The sequence below is a fragment of the Mauremys reevesii genome, linkage group 20 (genome assembly GCF_016161935.1).
Source record: "Mauremys reevesii isolate NIE-2019 linkage group 20, ASM1616193v1, whole genome shotgun sequence".
Classification (NCBI taxonomy): Eukaryota; Metazoa; Chordata; order Testudines; family Geoemydidae; genus Mauremys; species Mauremys reevesii.
In genome coordinates, this window is record NC_052642.1 from 20,778,781 (window position 1) to 20,798,676 (window position 19,896).

Genomic DNA, 19,896 nt, shown 5'->3' on the forward strand with positions numbered 1-19,896 from the left:
CCATCTGGGAATGAAGTTTGCCTGTTGCCAGCACAAAACATGAGCCGAGCCACACCCTGGACAGCTACAGCAGTAGCTCTCAACTTTTCCAGACTACTGTACTCTTTCAGGACACTGATTTCTCTTGCATACCCCCAAGTTTCACCTCACTTAAAAACTACTTACTTACAAAATCAAACATAAAAATACGTCACAGCACGCTATTACACAAAAATTGCTTACTTTTATTTTTACCATATAGTGAAAAATAAATCGATTGGGATATAAATATTGAACTTACATTTCAGTGTGATACTTGAGCCTATTTTTCACTTGTGAGCCTTGCCATTCTGGGAGGCTGTGAATTATAATTTCACTGTCACCACTACTGCTGCTTCCAGCTCCTCGTTTTAAAAATCTATCCATTTTTACATCGCAACCACATACACACCATGACAACATCAACCTCATATACATGCTTGCATGCATCAGTAAATGACATAAAATGCATGCATGTCTAATACAGTGCATATACGCATGTTACGTTACCGTATAATATAGTATATAGAGCAGCATAAACAAGTCATTGTATTAAATTTTAGTTTGTACTGACTTCGCTAGTGCTTTTTATGTAGCCTATTGTAAAACTAGGCAAATATATAGATGAGCTGATGTACCTCCTAAAAGACTTCTGCTTACCCCTCGGGGTCAGCGTACCCTTGGTTGAGAGCTACGGAGCTACAGGATGGTGACAAACTGCATTTACCCACTTATGATATAGAAGCACAAGAAAAGGTCACGCTTCAACTTGCTTCTCCCCTGAACTTGGCTACACAGCAGATGGCAAAAGTTATGCTTGACCTCCTTGTGTAGCTGCAGATGCCAGTTTTAATGGCCAATGTCCAAAAGGATAATAAACAACAGTATTTCTTCCTGGCATGCCATTTGCCTAAAACCCTTTTCAATAAGCATGTTTTAGACTAGAAAGGCTTACTGTGTTCCTACGGCTTGGAAGAGACCATCCAACTGCCATAACTTGCTAGAGAAATGAGTCTAAATGAATCTTAAGTTTGATTTATTTTGGCAGCTTGACTTCTGTTTATTATTCATTGGCTACAAAAGCTTAAGAACTCTGTGTGACTTTAATCACAAGGCCTGAGTTTTAAGAAATATGTGGTGTGGATTTTTTTTTTTTTTAACTTACACACAGAGCTTAAGACATTCCCTAAATCTGCATTCTCCCCCCACGCCCCCACACACATGCCACACAAAAATCCTGAATATTAGCCTTTGCCTGCTAATAATCAGGATAGACGTTTCTGTAGAGAAAAATAGGAGACAAGAATGTTGAATGGTTCATGATAGAAGAGTATTCTACATAAGAGGCATGGGAGATACTAAAGTGATTGTGGCAAAGAAAAGCCTACAAATTATATTATTTAAAATGTTAGGCTTAAACACTTGCTGCGAACAGGCTGATGATTTTACAGGGCTCTTCAAAGCCTGCTTGTTCCAGCTAGCCCGTTATACTGGTAGCACCTAGAGGCCCTTATCTTGGATTGCAGCCACACTGTGCTTGGCATTGCACAAAACATTAAGTAAAGAGATGGGCTCTACCCCAAAATGCTGACAATCTTTTCTTGAACACAAGACACAACACGTGGGTGAAACAAATAAATGGGTGGGCACTGGGAGGGAGAGAGGATGAAGTGACAGTAACCTGAGCATGTTGTTGCCTAGCTGTACACACAATTTAGCTGTTTACCTGCCTGGCAATTGCTGTCCAAAGCTAGGGTGACCAGATGTCCCGTTTTTAAAGGGACAGTCCCATTTTTGGGGACTTTTTCTTATATAGGAGCCTATTACCCCCCACCCTCATCCCGATTTTTCACAATTGCTACCTGGTCACCCTATCCAAAGCCCAGCACTTAGGCATATTTGTGACTTTAAGCATATGAGCTGTCTCACTGACTTCAAAGCAACTATTCATGCACTTCAGTGTTTTGCTAGACCAGAGCTTAAGGCAGGAGGGAACAAGCATTGGACAATGGCTAGGTGGCAGCAAGCAAGACTGAGGGAACAACTAGCCTATGCAAAATGGTCTTCAGTGGGTTACTCACATGCTTTAAATTACAGATGGGCTCAACTGTTTTGCAAGATTGGGGTCTTATCCTCACCTTCCAGTCTCCCTCCCTGTGCTTAGGCTGCAAGAGGGCTTAGTGGCACCTGCATCATTTTCACCTCTCACTTCCTCTGCTCAATCTCCATATGCAATTCCCTTCCTCCCTGCATTGATTCTGTAAAGTCCTCCCTGATCTCCACTGAAATAGCTGAATGAGGGCAAGTATCCAATGCACGTCAGTCTAAGACCTTGCCAAACCCAAAGAGAGCTGTGGGTATTTCTCTACACTAGATGCATCCATCTTCCTCCTTTCACAGGTTTAAACATAGCAAGCCACTACACTGTGCACATGGCTTGAGAAGAGAAGGCATCGCTAACCTTACCCCAGCGGCAAAGGTGCTATACATTTATCTTTATATGCAGCATTGTTTATGAAAGTACCAGACAGCTAATTATACTGTCCACTGCTGAGCTGGGTGCAAGCTAGACAGCAATTTACTTGCATTCTTATTAGCACCAGCAGCTGCCATCTTTTTTTCCTGCACTCTTATGGTTAAGGAAAACATATTTCCAATATTATGAGTCAAAAAAACAGAGCTGGGAGCCAGTCAAAGCCAACTGAGTTACCAAACTAGCATCTTCACCCACCAAAAAACAGGCAAGGTTGTTCCCTGTCCAGAACATGTGCACTTCCTTTTTCTTATTATTCAATGTTTATATTGCACTGGGACCTAGAAGCCAATTAGACTGGGTTCCATTAAGCTAGGAAATCCTCTAAGTTAAATTATGTTTTGTTTTTCTTAAAGGGACACTAGCAACTTAAAAACAAATTCACACATCCATCTGAAAATGTTCATCTGCTGTTGTAACTGTAAAACCTATGATCATTATAACAAAAGACTGGGAAGGAAAGATTTTTTTCCCCTATAAAAGACAACCTGTTTCATCAGTTTCAATCATTTCCTTGTGTCCCTTGTTGTTTGTGAAAGTCAGGAAGTTTTTGGGGAAAAAATTTAAACAGAGAAATTCAATAGTAAAGCCACAAACAGTGGCAGAGAGGGTTGGATGTGAAACTAACTCTAAGTAATTTTGAAATGGACTAGATTTCAAGTTGTCCTTTAATACCTCAGGCTTGCAAATGTTCTGGCTGCAGAGATGGAACAAAAGAGTTAAATTTGAGTCTGAAAATACAGAGGATACATTACAGAAAGGGAGTTTGAGGGAATGGGTGAAGCAGCTCAGGCCAAAAGAACATTAGAAAAAAGTCAGTGATTGTCAGACAAATTGTAGCTCACATATTTAGAAGCTTTGGTAATAAACAGGACTAACTGGCAGCAAATTAGAAATGTACTGACAACATGTTAAATGCGTAGTGGAAAATCTATGGGAACTGCCCATACCGTAACCTGGGGCAGATATGAAAGTGTGCAGTAACTGGACCTTAGCTTTTTAGCAAGGGCAGTGTAAGAGCCTTTCCCATGTCAGATCTGAGAAAACCCTAAAGGGGGAGTAAAGGGATCCATAGCACTGGCTCCCTACAAAATACAGGCACAGCCCGAACTACATATTGTCACAACTGACCCACAGCAGATTCTGCACTCCCAGCCTCTCCCAAGGAAAGTTTTGTTCCACCCTGCCATGGAATGTTCCACCCACGGCTGTTGTGTGTCGTCGTCCCCCCATAAAGAGGTCATTAGCGAGTTAATTTTTGAAGTTCACAGTATTGCCTACAGATGTCACAAAAATATCACACAAGGAAGGGGAAGCCAAATGAGCCAGACTATTTAAAGGCCTTTGCATTTGGAGAAAATTCTAGGGCAAATTTTCAAAAAAGCAGATGGCTTTGAACTGGGAAATGTTATACTATATGGAGAAGATGGAGCATTCCAGACTGTAAAGCTGTTTAAGTGGTTCCTTTGGTGCTACATTCGATTCATTTTAATTTTAAATTCAAGCACTTATTTTCAACCATCTTGCTACTTTTCTTTTTCCTTTGGGTAATATAAAACATTTGGGGCATGCCGTTTCAAAGGCATTTTTCATCTACTTGACAAACACGCATTAATGTGTGCAATGGCCCTGTGAAGCACAGTAATATTATCCCAATACTACAGAAGGGGAGACTGAGACCGAGTGGTTAAGTGACCTGCTTCTAACACAGAGGCTGTTAGTGCTGGACCTGGGATTAGAACTCCATATTTCCTGGCCCTGTCTCTCACTCTCTCTCAAGGCCTGATGTTGCACTGGGAGCGCATCCTGACCCACAATCGGGAGCAACTGCGCTTTCTGCAGGCCTAGTGAGAAATCTGAGCCACTGTACAGACCATACCTTCCTCAGGCTTTGGCTACACTTACACTTCAAAGCGCTGCCGCGGCAGCGCTTTGAAGCGCTAAGTGTAGTCAAAGCGCCAGCGCTGGGAGAAAGCTCTCCCAGCGCTGTCCGTACTCCACCTCCCTGTGGGGAATAACGGACAGCGCTGGGAGCCGGGCTTTGACCACACTGGCGCTTTGCAGCGCCGCAATTTGCAGTGCTGGAGAGGGTGTGTTTTCACACCCTGCTGCAGCGCTGCAAATTTGTAAGTGTAGCCAAGGTATTTGACTCTCTCTTTTCCACCAGCTGATGAGCAAAACCAAATGCTACCCTGGTCTCAAAAGCAATGTTGTGCTCCCTCCTCCTGGACAGAAGGGGAAGATGCAGTTGGCAGGTAAAAAGAGCACCCCCACTTTGCTTGTGCTCAACTGTTTAGTGGCCCCTCTTGCTGAAATAGAAAGGATTTGAACCAGCCATCTACAAATGAAAGGCTCCAGACTTCTGTTCCCTCATTCAGCAGCCAAGTTATGCAGAAGAGAGATGGGAAACTCAAGGACAAGGGTGTCATTTCTGAATATTCTTCCCCCCTCCTGCAATGTACATGTCGATCCCCTTAATAAAAACAGAGGGGAGAATAAACTTCTGTATCCACAATTCTGCCTGCTCCCACCCACACGTAAATAACTCACACCACAGTGAGCTGCCTCCTCCAGAGAAGAGCGCCGGCTCAGCTTGGCACCTCCTCCTGGCTTTTGTTGGCTCAAATAAAACCTTTCATGTTGTCTTAGCATCTGGGGGTTATATCTCTTTGGGAAGAAGGTCAAAGTCTTTCCAGGGTGTTTATAAAAACAGTGATTTACCCTCAATTTACAAGGCTCCCTGCATCCTCCATGCCCACAGAAATCAGTGGTTACTTGACCCCTGGCAGCATCAGGACCCATGTTACAATAACTGGCTGAAAATATGACACTTTCTACCTCCACATGGACCCGACAGATGTGAACAGCTTCTTCTGGTCACCTATGTGTTGTTATATGGTTGAGATGGGAGTGGCTTCTTTAAAGCCCCCCCAGCATGCTGTGTAATGGACTCATTATGGCCATCTCAGCTGCTATGAAATCATTACAACCGGGACATGGTATTTGAGGTTTAATCGTTCTTGTCGTGGCTGTTTTTAATGTTTGGTTTCAAAATACCAAACGCGATTAGTGAATTGCAAACTCTCTGCCAGCCCAAGTTCCTCTTTAGTAAGCAAAGCACTTTGCAAAAGTGTGTCCAAATGCAATAACAGTTTTTATTCGGGTCAGACCTGTCATGCTCTCAGACAGGAGGTCAGACTAGATCAGGGGTAGGCTATTTATGGCACATGTGCCAAAGGCGGCACACGAGCTGATTTTCAATGGCACTCACATTGCCTGGGTCCTGGCCACCAGTCCGGGGGGCTCTGCATTTTAATTTAATTTTAATTGAAGCTTCTTAAACATTTTAAAAACCTCATTTACTTTACATACAACAATAGTTTAGTTATATATTATAGACTTATAGGAAGAGACCTTCTAAAAACGTTAAAATGTATTACTGGCACGTGAAAGCTTAAATGAGGTAACTTGATCAAGGCCAAAGAGCGAATCAGTGTCAGAGATGGGATTAGAACTCACGACTTCCTGGCTCTCTATCTTGTGCTCAGACACACCTGTGTCACCCTAATCATTAACATTTCAGACTGGGTAAACTCATGAAATATGAAATACTCTCCCCAAACATGCACGCAGAAGAACCCGCATTCCAGGAATGAAGCAAGTTTTTGACAGATTTATACAGCCCTCCACCAACATGCACAAACCAAGCTTGGCTCCAGTAGAGTAGATTGTTGTCCCTTGGTTACAGCATCTGCCACACACCTTAAATTAAAAAACAACACACGGGTGAAGGGAAAGCTCTCCTCCAGATAAGCAGCACAGAACAGTTTGCTATGGCTTAATCTCTGGGAGTAGAGAGGGGAAGGCACAGCAGGAAAGAGCTAGATTAGCAAGTAAAAAGGTTACATAGTAGCTGCCATTTCTACACATGCGTCAACTTCCAGCAAAATCCAAAAGACAAAATGAACCAAAAAAGGGTGATAAGGAATGGGAAGACACCGGAATCACCAGGCAGGGAAATTTCTGCCGGGAAAAATATAATTGTTGGAGAATTCAGATGACATATAGAACATAGGATCCAGACAGAAGGGGATAAATAGGGCTTCCTGGCCAGCATGGCTTTTACTCCTGAAGCATGCTGCTGGTTTTTTAATAAGTCCCACTCTCTTTACTACAGCATTGAGTCTCTCCATAGCCGAGCATCTGTTTTTCTTAGATGCGCCTCACTGTTGGTACTTAGAAACAAATTCTTGCAATACTTTGGAAAATTAAACTCTTCCTCTGTTCCATCCAAGAGGGAAAAGCTGGGCCTCTTGCCCTATAACAACTTAACATTTCTGAGCATCCATATTTCCACGGAACACGCACTAGTGAAACAAAGGCTCCCTTCAGCAAAAGAACAGACAGCCGGTGCTAAAGATCAAGGTTTTCACCCCCCCCAAACTAATAACAAGGCCATTATCTGAAAGGGCCTCTCTCTCCATTTGCCTGCATCCCGAGCCAGTGAGAAAGAACGAACTATGGCATGGACAGGAATAGCAATTATTTCTTCTGTGTTTCCTTTCTGTCTGGGTTCTGGGGAGATTAATGCAAAATTCCATCTCTAACTGAACTGCTATTCACAACTTTCTCTGTAATCTGACCTGCTCGACTGCAGAACCCTTTGACCTACTAATGTCTGAGGCCTGGAATTCCTGACATTCCTGCAAGCTTTATACTTCTAGGCCTGCCCTTCCCAATACTGACACAGCTTTGTTCCAGCAATCCATGTATAAAACATGTGTTCACACATATATACATGTATGTTGTACAGGCACAGAGGAAAGCACGCATCCTTTAAAATACACACGGATCCTTGGGAGAGAATAAAGCTTTCAGCCATTTCTTTGTGTCAATATTTCAAACTCTTTGAAAGTATTAAAGGCTTAGTTGCATTGCTAGAAGTGTACCTGCCTTTAACATGACACACTCTGGTTGTGGTCAGCAAAATAAAGCGCTATTACCTTGAACAGCAGTAAAGTGATTTGACATGGAAACGCTCATGACTAAATACTGCACTAAGCCACTTCAAAGGGGCTCTGCATAAACATGCCCCACACGTAAATATTCTGTGGTTTATTCTGACGGAATTTTAGTAAGTCCCCTAACAGGCAAACTAACTAGGGGCTTCACAAACATATTTACCCCTCCAGTGCTGCTGCACAGGGTACTGGCTAAGGCCTGCACTGTTTCAGTATGGCACAGTGACCCTCTAAGGAGCTCAAGGATGTGAGACATAAGGCAGAGCTTTACATGGAGGATGCTGGACCTGCACAGTGCACACCCGTCAACAGCCTAGGAAACTCATTCAGCAAGTCGTCATTTCCCCTTGTAATCCCAAGCAGCCTCCTCAAGTTCTCTCCAGCGGTTCTTGCAAGAGGTTTCTCTACAGAGGATTCCACAGCCAGCATTTCCACGGACGCTCAGCACTGACACACACTGCTGAGCTGTGGCCTTTTGTCACCACATAGGAACAGCTCCTTTTATTTTGTCCCCCTCGTCAAATTCATCCTCCAGACCCGCCAAAACCCTAGGCCATGCTCTTATCGTTTTCCCCCTTGACTACACTCTCCTCCTCTTCTCTGTGTTCTCCCAGTCACCCCTCCACCCTTCAGTCTGTCTGAGAAGCTGCTGCCAAAACCATCTGCCCCACTTGTCACCCTGAGTATATTTCAACCCTCCTCTCTAACTGCTGCGCTGGCTTCTCCTCAGCCTCAACAACTCCCCTTCCACGTGTATTTCTGACCTCATTTCTTCTGACACCCGCCTCCTGACCACTCTGCTGGCCCCTCACTTCACTCCTGACCCAGGCTGTCTTTCACATTTTCTCCTATTCTAGGAATAGTCTCCAGTCTCCATCATGATATCTGCCAAATGTGTTCCTGACTCAGTTATATTTAGTGCTCAGGGAACCATACCATTGTTAAACAACCCTCATTTTCCAGACATTAATACTGAGGCAAAGAGAGGTTAAATAATTTACTCAAACCACAGCAAGAATCAGCAGCGGAAACAGGATGAGAACTCAAGAAGTCCTTGGCTTCTAGCTCTGGGCTCAGTCCACACTTCATAAGACCTACTTGTGTAGGTTCTTTTATTTGTGACTATAAACTACAAGATCAGTCTATTGGGAGTGGCAAACTGAACATGTTTTAATGGTGGCCTGTGTCCTTTCCATGCAGAACAGCTCATCTTTCATCACTTGGCACATGGGCTCAAGTGCTTTTATTTGCCTAGCAGTTATTATTTCGTCGTGGTAGATTTTTGCAAGCAGGTGCACTTCAGATTGAGGCTTTCAACAGAGTCTGTCACCACGGGCTCCAGAAGGAAAGACGCAAACCCACACAAACTGTACTTCAGGAAAAACTGAAAAATACATCCAAAGGGTCTTACTAGTGGGGGAAAGGCAGTCCCGTCTCCAGGTACTACTTCTTAAACATTGTTTCCTCTTCTTAATACTAAATTTAATACTCATGGAAGGTGCTGGATTGATATGGAAGCTCCCTGTTTACCCATAAAATAGCTACAAGACATGCAGCAACAGTGCTAGCTGCCTCAACGATGAATCGCATCTACAGGTAAGAAGGTAGTTCAGTCTTCATGGCTAATATATCCTTGGTCTTGCTGTTAAGTTCTGGGTATTGGGGTATGGACACTTGTCAAACAGGGAATAAACTGAAACGTGCCATCTCATTTCATGGGAGCCACTCAGTCAGACAGTAATGACCTAGGACTTTCCAACCAGTGACCTAGTTAAAAGGTTCCATATCCCAGTACAAATCCCCTGAGCTATCCACTCCCATTTAACAGTGGGCCTGTTTTTATCTGCTTTACTCCTATACCTCTGGAATCAGCTTCAGAGACTGACTCAACTGAAGGCATCATGTTTCTGTTTTGATTTCATTAAACTCAATTTCTCTCTTGCCTCCTTCCACAGACTGATTAGAAGACGCGTAATAACAGCTGTCCCGGTAAGTGACTCTTCAATATGACTTAGTGTATTCATTCTCCAGACAGTGTAACATAGGTGTGTGCAAGATGTTAGTAGCATCGTTACAATGGGACACTAGATGGGGAGGGCTCTGAGTTACTACAGAGAATCTTTTCCCAGGTCTTGTCCACATGCTCAGGGTCTAACTGATCACCAGATTTGGGATCAGGAAAGAATTTCCCCCCGGCTCAGATTGGCAGAGACCCTGGGGGGTTTTCCATCTTCCTCTGCAGCATAGGGCACTTGCAGGTTTAAACAAGTGTAAATGGTGGATTCTCTGTAACTTGAAGTCTTTAAACCCTTATTTGAGGACTTCAGTAACTCAGGCAGAGGTTAAGGGTCTATTACAGGAGTGGGTGGGTGAGATTCTGTGGCCTGCAATGTGCAGGTCAGACTAATGACCATGATGGTCCCTTTTGACCTTAAAGTCCATGAGTCTTTGAGACTTCTGCATGCCATAGCTGTTTTTCTATTTAGCAGAGGGAGAAGAGAGGCTTGGGATTTTTTGTGATATAAGACACAAGTACCTGTCTGCCATCCTGTCCCACGTTTGTCTGTCCTCTCACTACTGTTCGAATATTGTCATCCAGCCTCCTTTGGGGAAAAGCAGACAATGTCAACATAACGCACTGCATACATGGCACAGATCATTTGTGAAAACCAGTGCACAGAAAGAAAAAAATTGTACTTGGGTTGGTTTGTTTTTAAATGGTGCTGACAGCATAAAACCGACATTTTTCTAAATACCACATATTCTCCTGAATATTAGCAACAACACTGAATATTGGCAAAATATGAAAATTATTTTTAAAATCCAATTCACTTTTTGCATTTCACTCCAGTTGGCCGATGTTATCAGACTGGGCAGTTTCCCTTTCTGGTTCTCCTGCACTAGAGCAGTGCTTTCAGGTAGACAATCCTTTCTTCAATGTAAAAAAACTTCACAACCCCCTATATTTTTTATTCTTACCTTTATAGCAAACATAAGAATGACAACAATAAAGCTTATGCACTACACACTATTACTACAGCTACGACGTTTGATCTCAGCAACATACGTGATTTTGGCCACCAAAGTTATTCTGGGAGTTTTGTGGTTTTTTGCTTTAGAATTGTAACAGAATTTTCAGTGTCCAATTGTCTTTCGGGAGGTTGAGAAACACTGCATTAGAGTGATGTTATTTGAGTGGCACACACTACAGGAAAGAGTTGGATGAAAAATCTAATGATCATATGGCCATTTCCCATCTATGTGGCAATGAAAGGAAACAGAATGCTACTTACCTTATTTTCAGTCTGATTTTGTTCACAACTTCATCAATGTTTGCCAAAGACTGCAAGATAAAAACAATTTTTCAAAAGAAAAATGTTTTTTCGCTACATACATGCAAATCACTGAATCAAACTTCCCTTTGAATACTTGGCATTTTCTTTCATAGCACTTTACAAAGGTGGTTCAGTAGCATAATCCCCCTTTTATAGATAGGGAAACTGAGGCACCAAGTAGTTTGGTGACTTGTTCAAGGTCACGTAGAGGTCAGTGACAGCGCTTGGAACACAAGCCAGATCTACAGCCTACAATGACTTTTCAACTCGCCCCTGCACATGCATAAACACGCTGAGTACAACTACAATTTCCCTTTGCGATTTTACGAATCCTCTCTCAGAGGAAGCAGTTAAAGGGAATGGTGATGGTGACCTCTAGTGGATAACGCAGTCAAAAAGCAAATAGGATCAAAGTATTTTAGGGTTCAACCTTACAGTACTTTGAACTTCAGCAACCCCCAAAGGAATGCAATGGGCCCCAAATGCCTGAGATCCACGGATACCCGGCAATGAAGGATGCCTGACTGGTATCTGGGTGTGAGCAGATCAAGCAGAACAAGTTGAACAGAAGCTCCTAAAAGGAAAAATCCTACTGCCTGCTCTGCTTCTGCAGTCAACCCAAACGCAGCAGAATCTAGGAAGTTCCAGCAAGTTTTCAGGAGCTCACCCAAGGGCCCTCCTCATCTCAACAGACCTCCCAATCCCAAGCCAAGCCTAGTTCGTGGGTTGAACTAGGGAAGGATTCAACCCCACTAGATCTCCATTCCTTATCCCTGAAAGGAAACAATGGTTTTAAAACCTAGTCTGATTGTGACTGGACTTGCTGACACTTCACATTCAAAACATCCCTGGTGTGGCTAGAATCCCTGGGGCCTCCCAGTATATTGATCCAGCTGGATCTGAAATTCAACTGCAAAAAAAACAAACCAACCTTTGCATAGTGAAACTGTTTCTTTCTAGAGACCAAAATGGAACTTTCATTATATCGAAACTGCAGCTAGCACATTGGGATACTGTCATTCTATTTCACTAGGTCTGAGTTTAAGAAGTAATTGCCACTGAAAGTCCTAATTTTGCTGCTCTTTAGAAAGAAGCCCTGGGTATATTTTTAAACCTTTCTATGGACATGAAGGGGGGTTTACACATTGAGTCACCATTAAGGTTACCCTATGGTTCATGGGGCAGCAGAACCCCAAGCACTTGACTCACTTGCTCAGTTGGAAAGAGAGTATTAATATACTCCACAGCATTGAAGTCTGCCCTGTCCAGTGGATCTTGGCTGGGAAACACCTAGAGAGGGGGAAAAGAAACACAAAAAATCAGCTTGATCATCTGTAACTTAAACAGTATCTGTTATTTTAATAACTAAAACACAGACATGAGATTATGTTTAACAGCATGGTCCTGACAGGTCTGCATGGAGAGCAGTCAGGCCTTAATTCAATGGAGAAGAAATAGTTTTTGTGACTACACCCCTGTAGGTCTTTGTGCTATTAAAAGCCCTGCAGTTATCAGACTGGGTAAACACAGATGTAATATATATGCACATCCCGAGATTCAATACCAGCACAATCAATCATGTGCTACAAATTCCCAAGAGACAGAAACTATTAATTATGTATCTAAAACCATGTTGATGTTTTCATCATTGCCTGGAAATTAAAAGCTCATGCTGAGACCACGTCCTCCTCTTGGGTAGGGCCATCTGGTGAGAGATGGAGACTTTTTCTTTCACAAACTTGTAATATAAAACATGATGAATTAAGAAAATGGTCAAACCAGATCCCTGGAGACCTAGATTTCACCATGAAAACATGGAAAAGAGAGAGAGAGGGTAAATCTGTTAAATGATCTAGTTATCCCAGAAAAGGAGAAAAGAGCAGCAACTCTTTCTAATCGGTCTTCAGGGGGTGCTCAAATGATCCAAGTAAGGTTGTTAAATTATTTTTCCTCCATCATAAACTAAAATATGATGTATTCCCTTCCCAGTTACCATGTTCGTTTTGTGCCATGCAGCCATCGATCCCTCCCTCCCCAGTCTAACCCACGTCCTAGACATGCAGTAAATCACATCAGCCATTGCGCAGCGTCACCCGTGTGCGTCATTCAAGTCATTCCAAGCTGGTGATAGGCAGCTGCATTAGGCAAAAGAAAATCCTACACAAAATTTTCAATTCAAACTTTTTGCTGTCTTAGCACACGGAGTATCTACATTTGATATGCTTTTTTCAAAGGGAAAAATCTATTGTTTCTGAAAGGATTGTAACTTAGAGGGCCGCACTACTATTAATATGGTATCTGTCCACCTTTCAGCTGAGGAACTTGGGGAACTCTAGAAACTGAGGCACAGGGAGATTAAATTATTTTCTCCAATATCACACAGCAAATCAGCAGCAAAAATCAGGAACAGAAGCCACGTGGCCCAACTCCCTGATCTTCTACTGGGCAACAGTTACAGACAGCACAACAGATCAATTATGATAGCTACTAGTCTTGCCAAAAAAATAAACAAAACTCAATTTGTCTCAGGCTCCTACTCTAGCTGGCAACTGCAGTTTGACTACTAACTGTTTGTGTCTTGCTATCATCTGCTGTTTCTAGAGGACAATACCCTAGAGGTTGGCAGTGGCTGTAAGGAGAGTCATGGATTTAAACACATCCATCAGATTCAGGATGTGGGGAGAGGATTGTGGTTGGGCAGGTAACTGAGTAGACACACAGCTAAGTGTATTTGACTGAGCATTTGAAGAGAAAAGCTAATAGGTCTGTAAGCGGAGTGTGGAGTTTGGCAAAATTGCAGGGGCACAAGTGAAAAGACCAGTGAAATCGAACTGAGTGGCCCTAAGCACTTGACCAGCAAGGTACTACAGGACAACCAGCTGGAGAGGTGATGGAAAGGCACCACATAAAACTAAGAGAATATTTATGAAAAAAGGATAGCATCTCAGGCTTGTAATAAGGGTAATGGGGGAGGTCATAATACAGTAGAGAAGGGGCATCAGCCTGGGTCAAGCTTCCTCAATAACTACAGAAAAGTTGCAGAAAATTAATATGTTACTTCACTGCAGTATTCTCTAGTGCAGCAGAATGGTGAACTTGCTAGGGATAGCTATCCCTTGCTATCCTTGACAGCCTGCCTCCTCTACTGATTCATATCAGCCTTTACAGCTAATGTCGCCTGATATAAAAAATCCCAGCAGAGATAAAAATCATTATTTTATATTGATTTTTGAAGTTTGCACAGATTTTTTTTTTAAATCAGCAAATCAAAAGTTTTATTTACAAGCCACAGCATTAGAAAATAACTGTGTGGCTTCATCACTAAGATGCAGGTGTAGGGCTGGAAAAGACCACTTGAACCATCAAGTATAACATTACAATTAATGCATTAGCTAATGAACCCAGCATCTTCCCCACCCCTCATCTGCCTGTTGCAGAGCTGGGCCATGAACTCAGATTTCTGAACCCCAGCTTTAACCATAAGACCATCCTTTGTTCATTCCCAGTTCTGTGCCTCCTTTCATGCAATCTCCCACACCCAGCACAGTCTTGTAATTAATATTTGCTAAACCCCTTTTCCCTTTGCCTCCTTCAAAACACTCCTGGAGAGTCACTCACTTTGTGAACCCTTCTACTTGAAGATCACTTGCTATTCTGCACGCAGTCCTTGGACCGTAAACTGTTCCGGATATTACTCCTGGGGGAATTCTGCGTCACTGTGCATGCACAGAATTCATGTCCCCTGCAGATTTCTTTGCTTCCCCACAGAAAAATGACTTCTGATGGGGAAGCAAACAGAAGTCCACAAGAGTGGTCATGAGCCTCTCCCCAGCAGTGCAGGCAGGTTGGTTCAGGCACTCAGAGCAGCAGGTAGAGACATAAATCACCACTAGGACAGGGCCGGGAAGGCTGGGCAGTCACGCGTGTGAGAGGGAAAGAGACACACTGTCCCTCTTGCTTGCTATTGCAGCACACTTGGTATGGAGAGGCAGGGCTTTGGGTTGTTTCTGGGGAGGTAGGTGTGGGGCAACCTGCCTGCTTAGTGAATTGTTCCCATTGTCTTTGTGAATTCCCTCAGGAATATAAAACAGGTGTAAAAGTTTTAAGGCTCTTTTACATTGCCAGAGTGGTGTAAAGGACAATATGGCCTTATAAATGCTTATGGTGCTTTAGTGATTAGAACTGGTCTAAATTTTTAGACTGAAAAAAATTCCTATTAAAATGTGCTCCATGAACTGTTTGGTACTTACCTTTCTGGAGATAGTCAGTAGCCAATATAAATTGTGAGTTTGATTTCCCAGCCCCCACTTGCTCTTCAGTTGCCTATGATGCAACACTGAGCATATGGCTGCATATATTTGTTGACTAATAACTAGAAATAAAGGGTCAAACCTAGCGACATTACTATTTGGCAAGGGGGTTTGGGGATTTCTTCCAGTGCTCCCCACTCCCATTCTCCATCCATTGTATTGTAGTTTAAATAAACTACCAAAATAACTGAAGCTGGCATGATTATATTGCATTATTATGACAAATAAAATGTGCAGAATTTTTTTTTTTAGTGCAGAATTTTTAATATTTTTGTGCAGAATTCCCCCAGGAGTAGGATATGGAACCAATCAGTAGGTTGGCAAAGTTTCCTTGTTAGAACCAGTTGACTATAGCAACATGTAAAAAAATATTATGGTTATAGCAAAAGTGGAGATTTACAGACACACAGTTTAACAAAAATGTTACAAGCTTTGTCTAGCTCCCTAAACCATCTTTATTGGCCCAAAGCAGTGGGAAATTGTGCTTATGTAGTGATTATATGGAACCGATTGGATCCCAGACACTAGACCAAAGTCAATCTCCATATAAAACTCCCCATCTTAACTCTCCATATAGAGCTTAACATGTTTTTGAGAGGAAAAAGGAAAGAAATCTCACCACCCTGAAGGAATTAAAGCTCTCACTAAGGTTAATGGGCCTGCTGTTTTGTGTTGTCTAGGTGGTTCTCCATCTCTAACACAGGAATTATGATACATCACAGGCAAGACCTGAAGTCTTCAACTTTAAAATCATATGCAATAAGCAAGTTTATTTACCTGGGATGCTAACTTTTTCCATTACTCTCAGTTTGGCCACTGACAGTCAGTAGCACCTTTGTTTATAGCCAATTTAATTCTCATGTTCTTAGTGCTGCAGTGAGTTGAATTTCCAACAGTGGAGCAAAATATTTGTTTTAAAACAACCGTTTTCATTGCTTTTTATTATTATTTATAAGGACATTTGCCATTGGCCTTAGAGGTTTTTTTTTTTTTTAAGAAATATTTAAATGTGGGGCCAAATTTGAATTAATAGTGTTCCTTTAACTCAGTCCTTGCAGGCACTTTAAGTCCCTTTAAAGTGTCACTAGCAGAAAAAGGCACAATGAGACCCAGTAGTTGGAAACTGAAGTGAATTAAATTCAAAAGTAAGGTGTCATTTTTTTTTAAAAACCAGTGAGAATAATTATCCATTGAAACAACTCAGAGACACGGTGGATTCTCCAGACTAGCTATCATTATAAAAGATATGCTATAGCTCAGAAAATATTGGATGAGATTCTTTGGTCAGTGTCATGCAGGAAATCAGACTAGATTATTATAATGATCCCTTCTGGCCTTAGCATTTATGAAACTATGAAATGTAAAGTAGTATTATTCCAGCCAAGTTCCAGTTTCCATTAGACCTCAGGATTAATTTAGCAGCTCTCAAGGTTCTCGGTGAAAACGGTTCAACTGTTCAGCACCAAGTTCCCCTCTTCCCCCATCCCATGTGAAGATCCCAAAGTGTCTGGACTATTGCTTTAAAACAACAACAACAACAAGTTAACCTCACAGAAAAAATGCTGCTGCCTTCCTTATTGATAGGTGCTGTGCATCACTGCCACTGTGTCAGTCTCCATCACCCCCTCTAGCTCATTCAAAGGAAGTCTGCAACTTGTTCACTTTAACACCCAAGAGGATCATCTGAGTGATGTGTTGTGAGGCAGCTCCCGTTCCCTGCCTCTAGATTTTCACCTAGAACAGGTTCCTCTTCAAACACCAGGGGTGAAATCCTGGCCCAAAGGAAGTCAATGTGAATTCTGCCACTGATTTCGACAGGGCCAGGATTTCAGCACAGGTTGCTGCTAATTCCATTGCACCTCCTTTGGAGCACAAAGAATTGTAAGGTACATCTGAGGACTCTGGTTCCAGGAGGATACGTGTGGGCTGCTCATGTGGAAAGGGTTTTGACCGCCCTGAAGCATGCCACTGCAAATCAATGGCCTTCTATGAAAGGGTGGGACAGGGCGAAATCTCTCCAAGATCCAAATCAGCCAGGGGGTTCTTTTGTGCTTTTCTTAAGCCTACAATGGTTGACAAAAACCACACACAGGTTGGCTCCCTCTACAGTCCAGGCCTGAAGCAACGGGGGAAAGGGTAACAGGACGAGGCATGGAGAGACATTTATTTACTAGGAAAATTAAATAATGTTTTCACCCCTCCAGCCAGCTACCTGAACGATAAATAAATTAATCTAAGATTCCACCAGAATCCTGCCTCCCTCCCCCAGAGGAGAGCCTCCCCCGTCCCCGAGGAGAGCCTCCCCGTCCCCAACCAGCCCGCCCCCGCCGAGCACCCCCCCGAACAGAGCAGAGCATCCCTGCCCCCCCCAGCCCAGAGAAGAGGATCCCTGCCCCCCACGCCTGGAGAAGAGGGTCCCTGCCCCCCCAGAGCAGAGCATCCCTAACCCCCCCCAGCCCGGAGAAGAGGGTCCCTGACCCCCACAGAGCAGAGCAAAGCATCCCTGCTCCGCCCCCGCCCGGAGAAGAGGGTCCCTGACCCCCACAGAGCAGAGCAGAGCATCCCTGCCCCCCCCCCCGGCTGGAGAAGAGGGTCCCTGCCCCCCCCCCCAGAGCAGAGCAGAGCAGAGCAGAGCAGAGCAGAGCATCCCTGCCCCCCCGGCTGGAGAAGAGGGTCCCTGCCCCCCAGAGCAGAGCAGAGCAGAGCAGAGCATCCCTGCCCCCCCCCTCCGCCCGGAGAAGAGGGTCCCTGCCCCCCAGGAGCCCCGCCGCCCGGGAGAGCAGCCCCGCCTCCCCCAGCACCTCTAACCCCCAGCCCGGCCCGGCCCTCACCTGCTCTATGGCCAGCTGCACCTCCGGGGCCAGCTGCAGCACGGCCTCCAGCTCCTCCACACCCTCCAGCTCGTCCTCCTCCATCCCGGCCTGCCCCGCGCCGCTTCCGGGACCCGCGGGACGCCGGGACGCTGGAGGACTCTGGCCAATCAGCGGCCGCCCGGCCTGCCGGCTTCTGGGGGCGGGGCAGCCGCGGGATTGGGACACTGGCCCGGCGGGGGGAGGGGGGAACAGGCACGAGTGAGGAGGAGCGGGAAGGGCAGTGAGGGGGATGGGGCGCTAGGGGGCACTGCAAGCACTGCAGTGGGGGAGACGGGCACTGGGCTGCCAGCACTGGAGAAGGGGGTGGGGGTCCTGGGGGCAGTGGCCTGTCAGCATTGGAGGAGGAGCAGGGGGCACTGGGGCCAGTGGGCTGCCAGCACTGGAGGAGGCACTGGGGGCAGTGGGCTGCCAGAACTGGAGAAGGGGGTGGGGTGCTACACTGGAGGCACCCAGTGGGATTTCTGGCATTGTGTGAAGGTCGGACACCAGGAAAAAAGAAGAACCTTTCCTTATCAGGGCCCTTGGTTTTGGTGTTAAAATTTGGAGTGGCCAGAAAGACTCCCAAGGGGAACAGGATCAGACCCTCTGAGATGTTATCACCCTTAAGTTTGAAGGGTGAATTAGTTGCCTGAGGTTGGGAATTCAGATAGAACTGGGCATTGAACTCCTGTCGCCCAGTTCTGTATTCAGAGCACTCTTGAGAATAAAAAAACGTGTATTTTCCTTATAATGATCCTTCATTTATCAAAAGTCCATTATTCCTCCTGGTGCTAGAATGCTCAGGCTGGCCCACTACCTTACAGCGCTAATGAAAATCTGTTTGTCTTGATTACATATTTCTTTGCATAATTATGTCTGCCTTAAATCCTGTTTTTGTGTAGCACAGCAGAGCACTTCTGAATTCCACTCCAGCAAAGACCCCAGTGAACTCACCACAGGTATTATTGCAGTGTAATATATTCTGTTATAATATTTATTTGTATTCCAGTAGCTCCTAGAGGCCCCCATGCATTAGGTGCTATGAAAACACATAGTGAGAGACCATCCCTGCTCTCCCAAGCTAATGGTCTAACTAGACAAGACAGATGGAAACAGAAACAAATGCACAGAATGGTGATTTGCCTAAGGTTCTCACAACAGATCAGTTGCAGAGTAGGGAACCGAACCAAATCTTCTGATTCCCTGTATGGTGCCCGTTCCACTAGGCCACACTAGCATCAGAATCAGGCTGTAAGCGCCAGGATTTGAGATGGGAGGGGGGACCAAAAAAACCACACGTCTGTCTATAAGGCTAAACTACCATGATGAGTAGCCCACGGAGTCTGCACATCCTGTTATACCTCCCTGTTGGATGATCCTCCTCATCAGTGCAGACAAGTGCAAATTTCCCGATGGCCAACAAGCTTGTCTACTCATTAGTTCCTAACTCCACTACTCACAGACCTTTGATGGCACTTGGGTTTTGTTTAGTTTCAGTTTTACATGGTGCCACTCTCCCATCTTGCCAAGCTTGCACTCTCAAAACCTGTTCTTACCAATGAAAGTCAGAAACTCCAGGGTCAAACCTTTCAAGATCTGGGCCTCGGGGCCTGACCTGGTTGTAGCTGTGACAGACCGACACTAACCTGTAATATCCAAAATGAATTTTATTGAATGAAGTTAATCACTCTACTTCAATAAGGTTTAATACTTTTAGGGGTCCATTGTATTAAAAATACAATTGTGCATGTGTGATTGCGGCAGTGTTCTCTAGTTGGAGGAGGAGGCTAATGTACTTCCTATGTTATCAGCCCTTTGAAGCCACCC

At 44.2% G+C, this 19,896-nt stretch overlaps 1 protein-coding gene across 2 annotated transcripts in view; it reads right to left on the reverse strand.

Annotated features, from left to right (window-relative positions):
- VPS53 (VPS53 subunit of GARP complex) overlaps nucleotides 1-18,132 on the reverse strand; it is a 97,538-nt gene extending 79,406 nt beyond the window's left edge. For both annotated transcript variants that reach the window (XR_005590097.1, XM_039507769.1), the window contains exons 1-4: nucleotides 18,049-18,132; nucleotides 12,117-12,197; nucleotides 10,866-10,915; nucleotides 10,109-10,175 (exon numbers count right to left, since the gene is read on the reverse strand). Coding sequence is in view for 1 of the 2 variants with exons in the window: in XM_039507769.1 (XP_039363703.1) it covers nucleotides 10,109-10,175; nucleotides 10,866-10,915; nucleotides 12,117-12,197; nucleotides 18,049-18,132 (282 nt within the window). In the remaining variant the exon portion in view is untranslated. The remainder of the gene's footprint in view (nucleotides 1-10,108; nucleotides 10,176-10,865; nucleotides 10,916-12,116; nucleotides 12,198-18,048) is intronic.
- Between the last annotated feature and the right edge of the window lie 1,764 nt (nucleotides 18,133-19,896).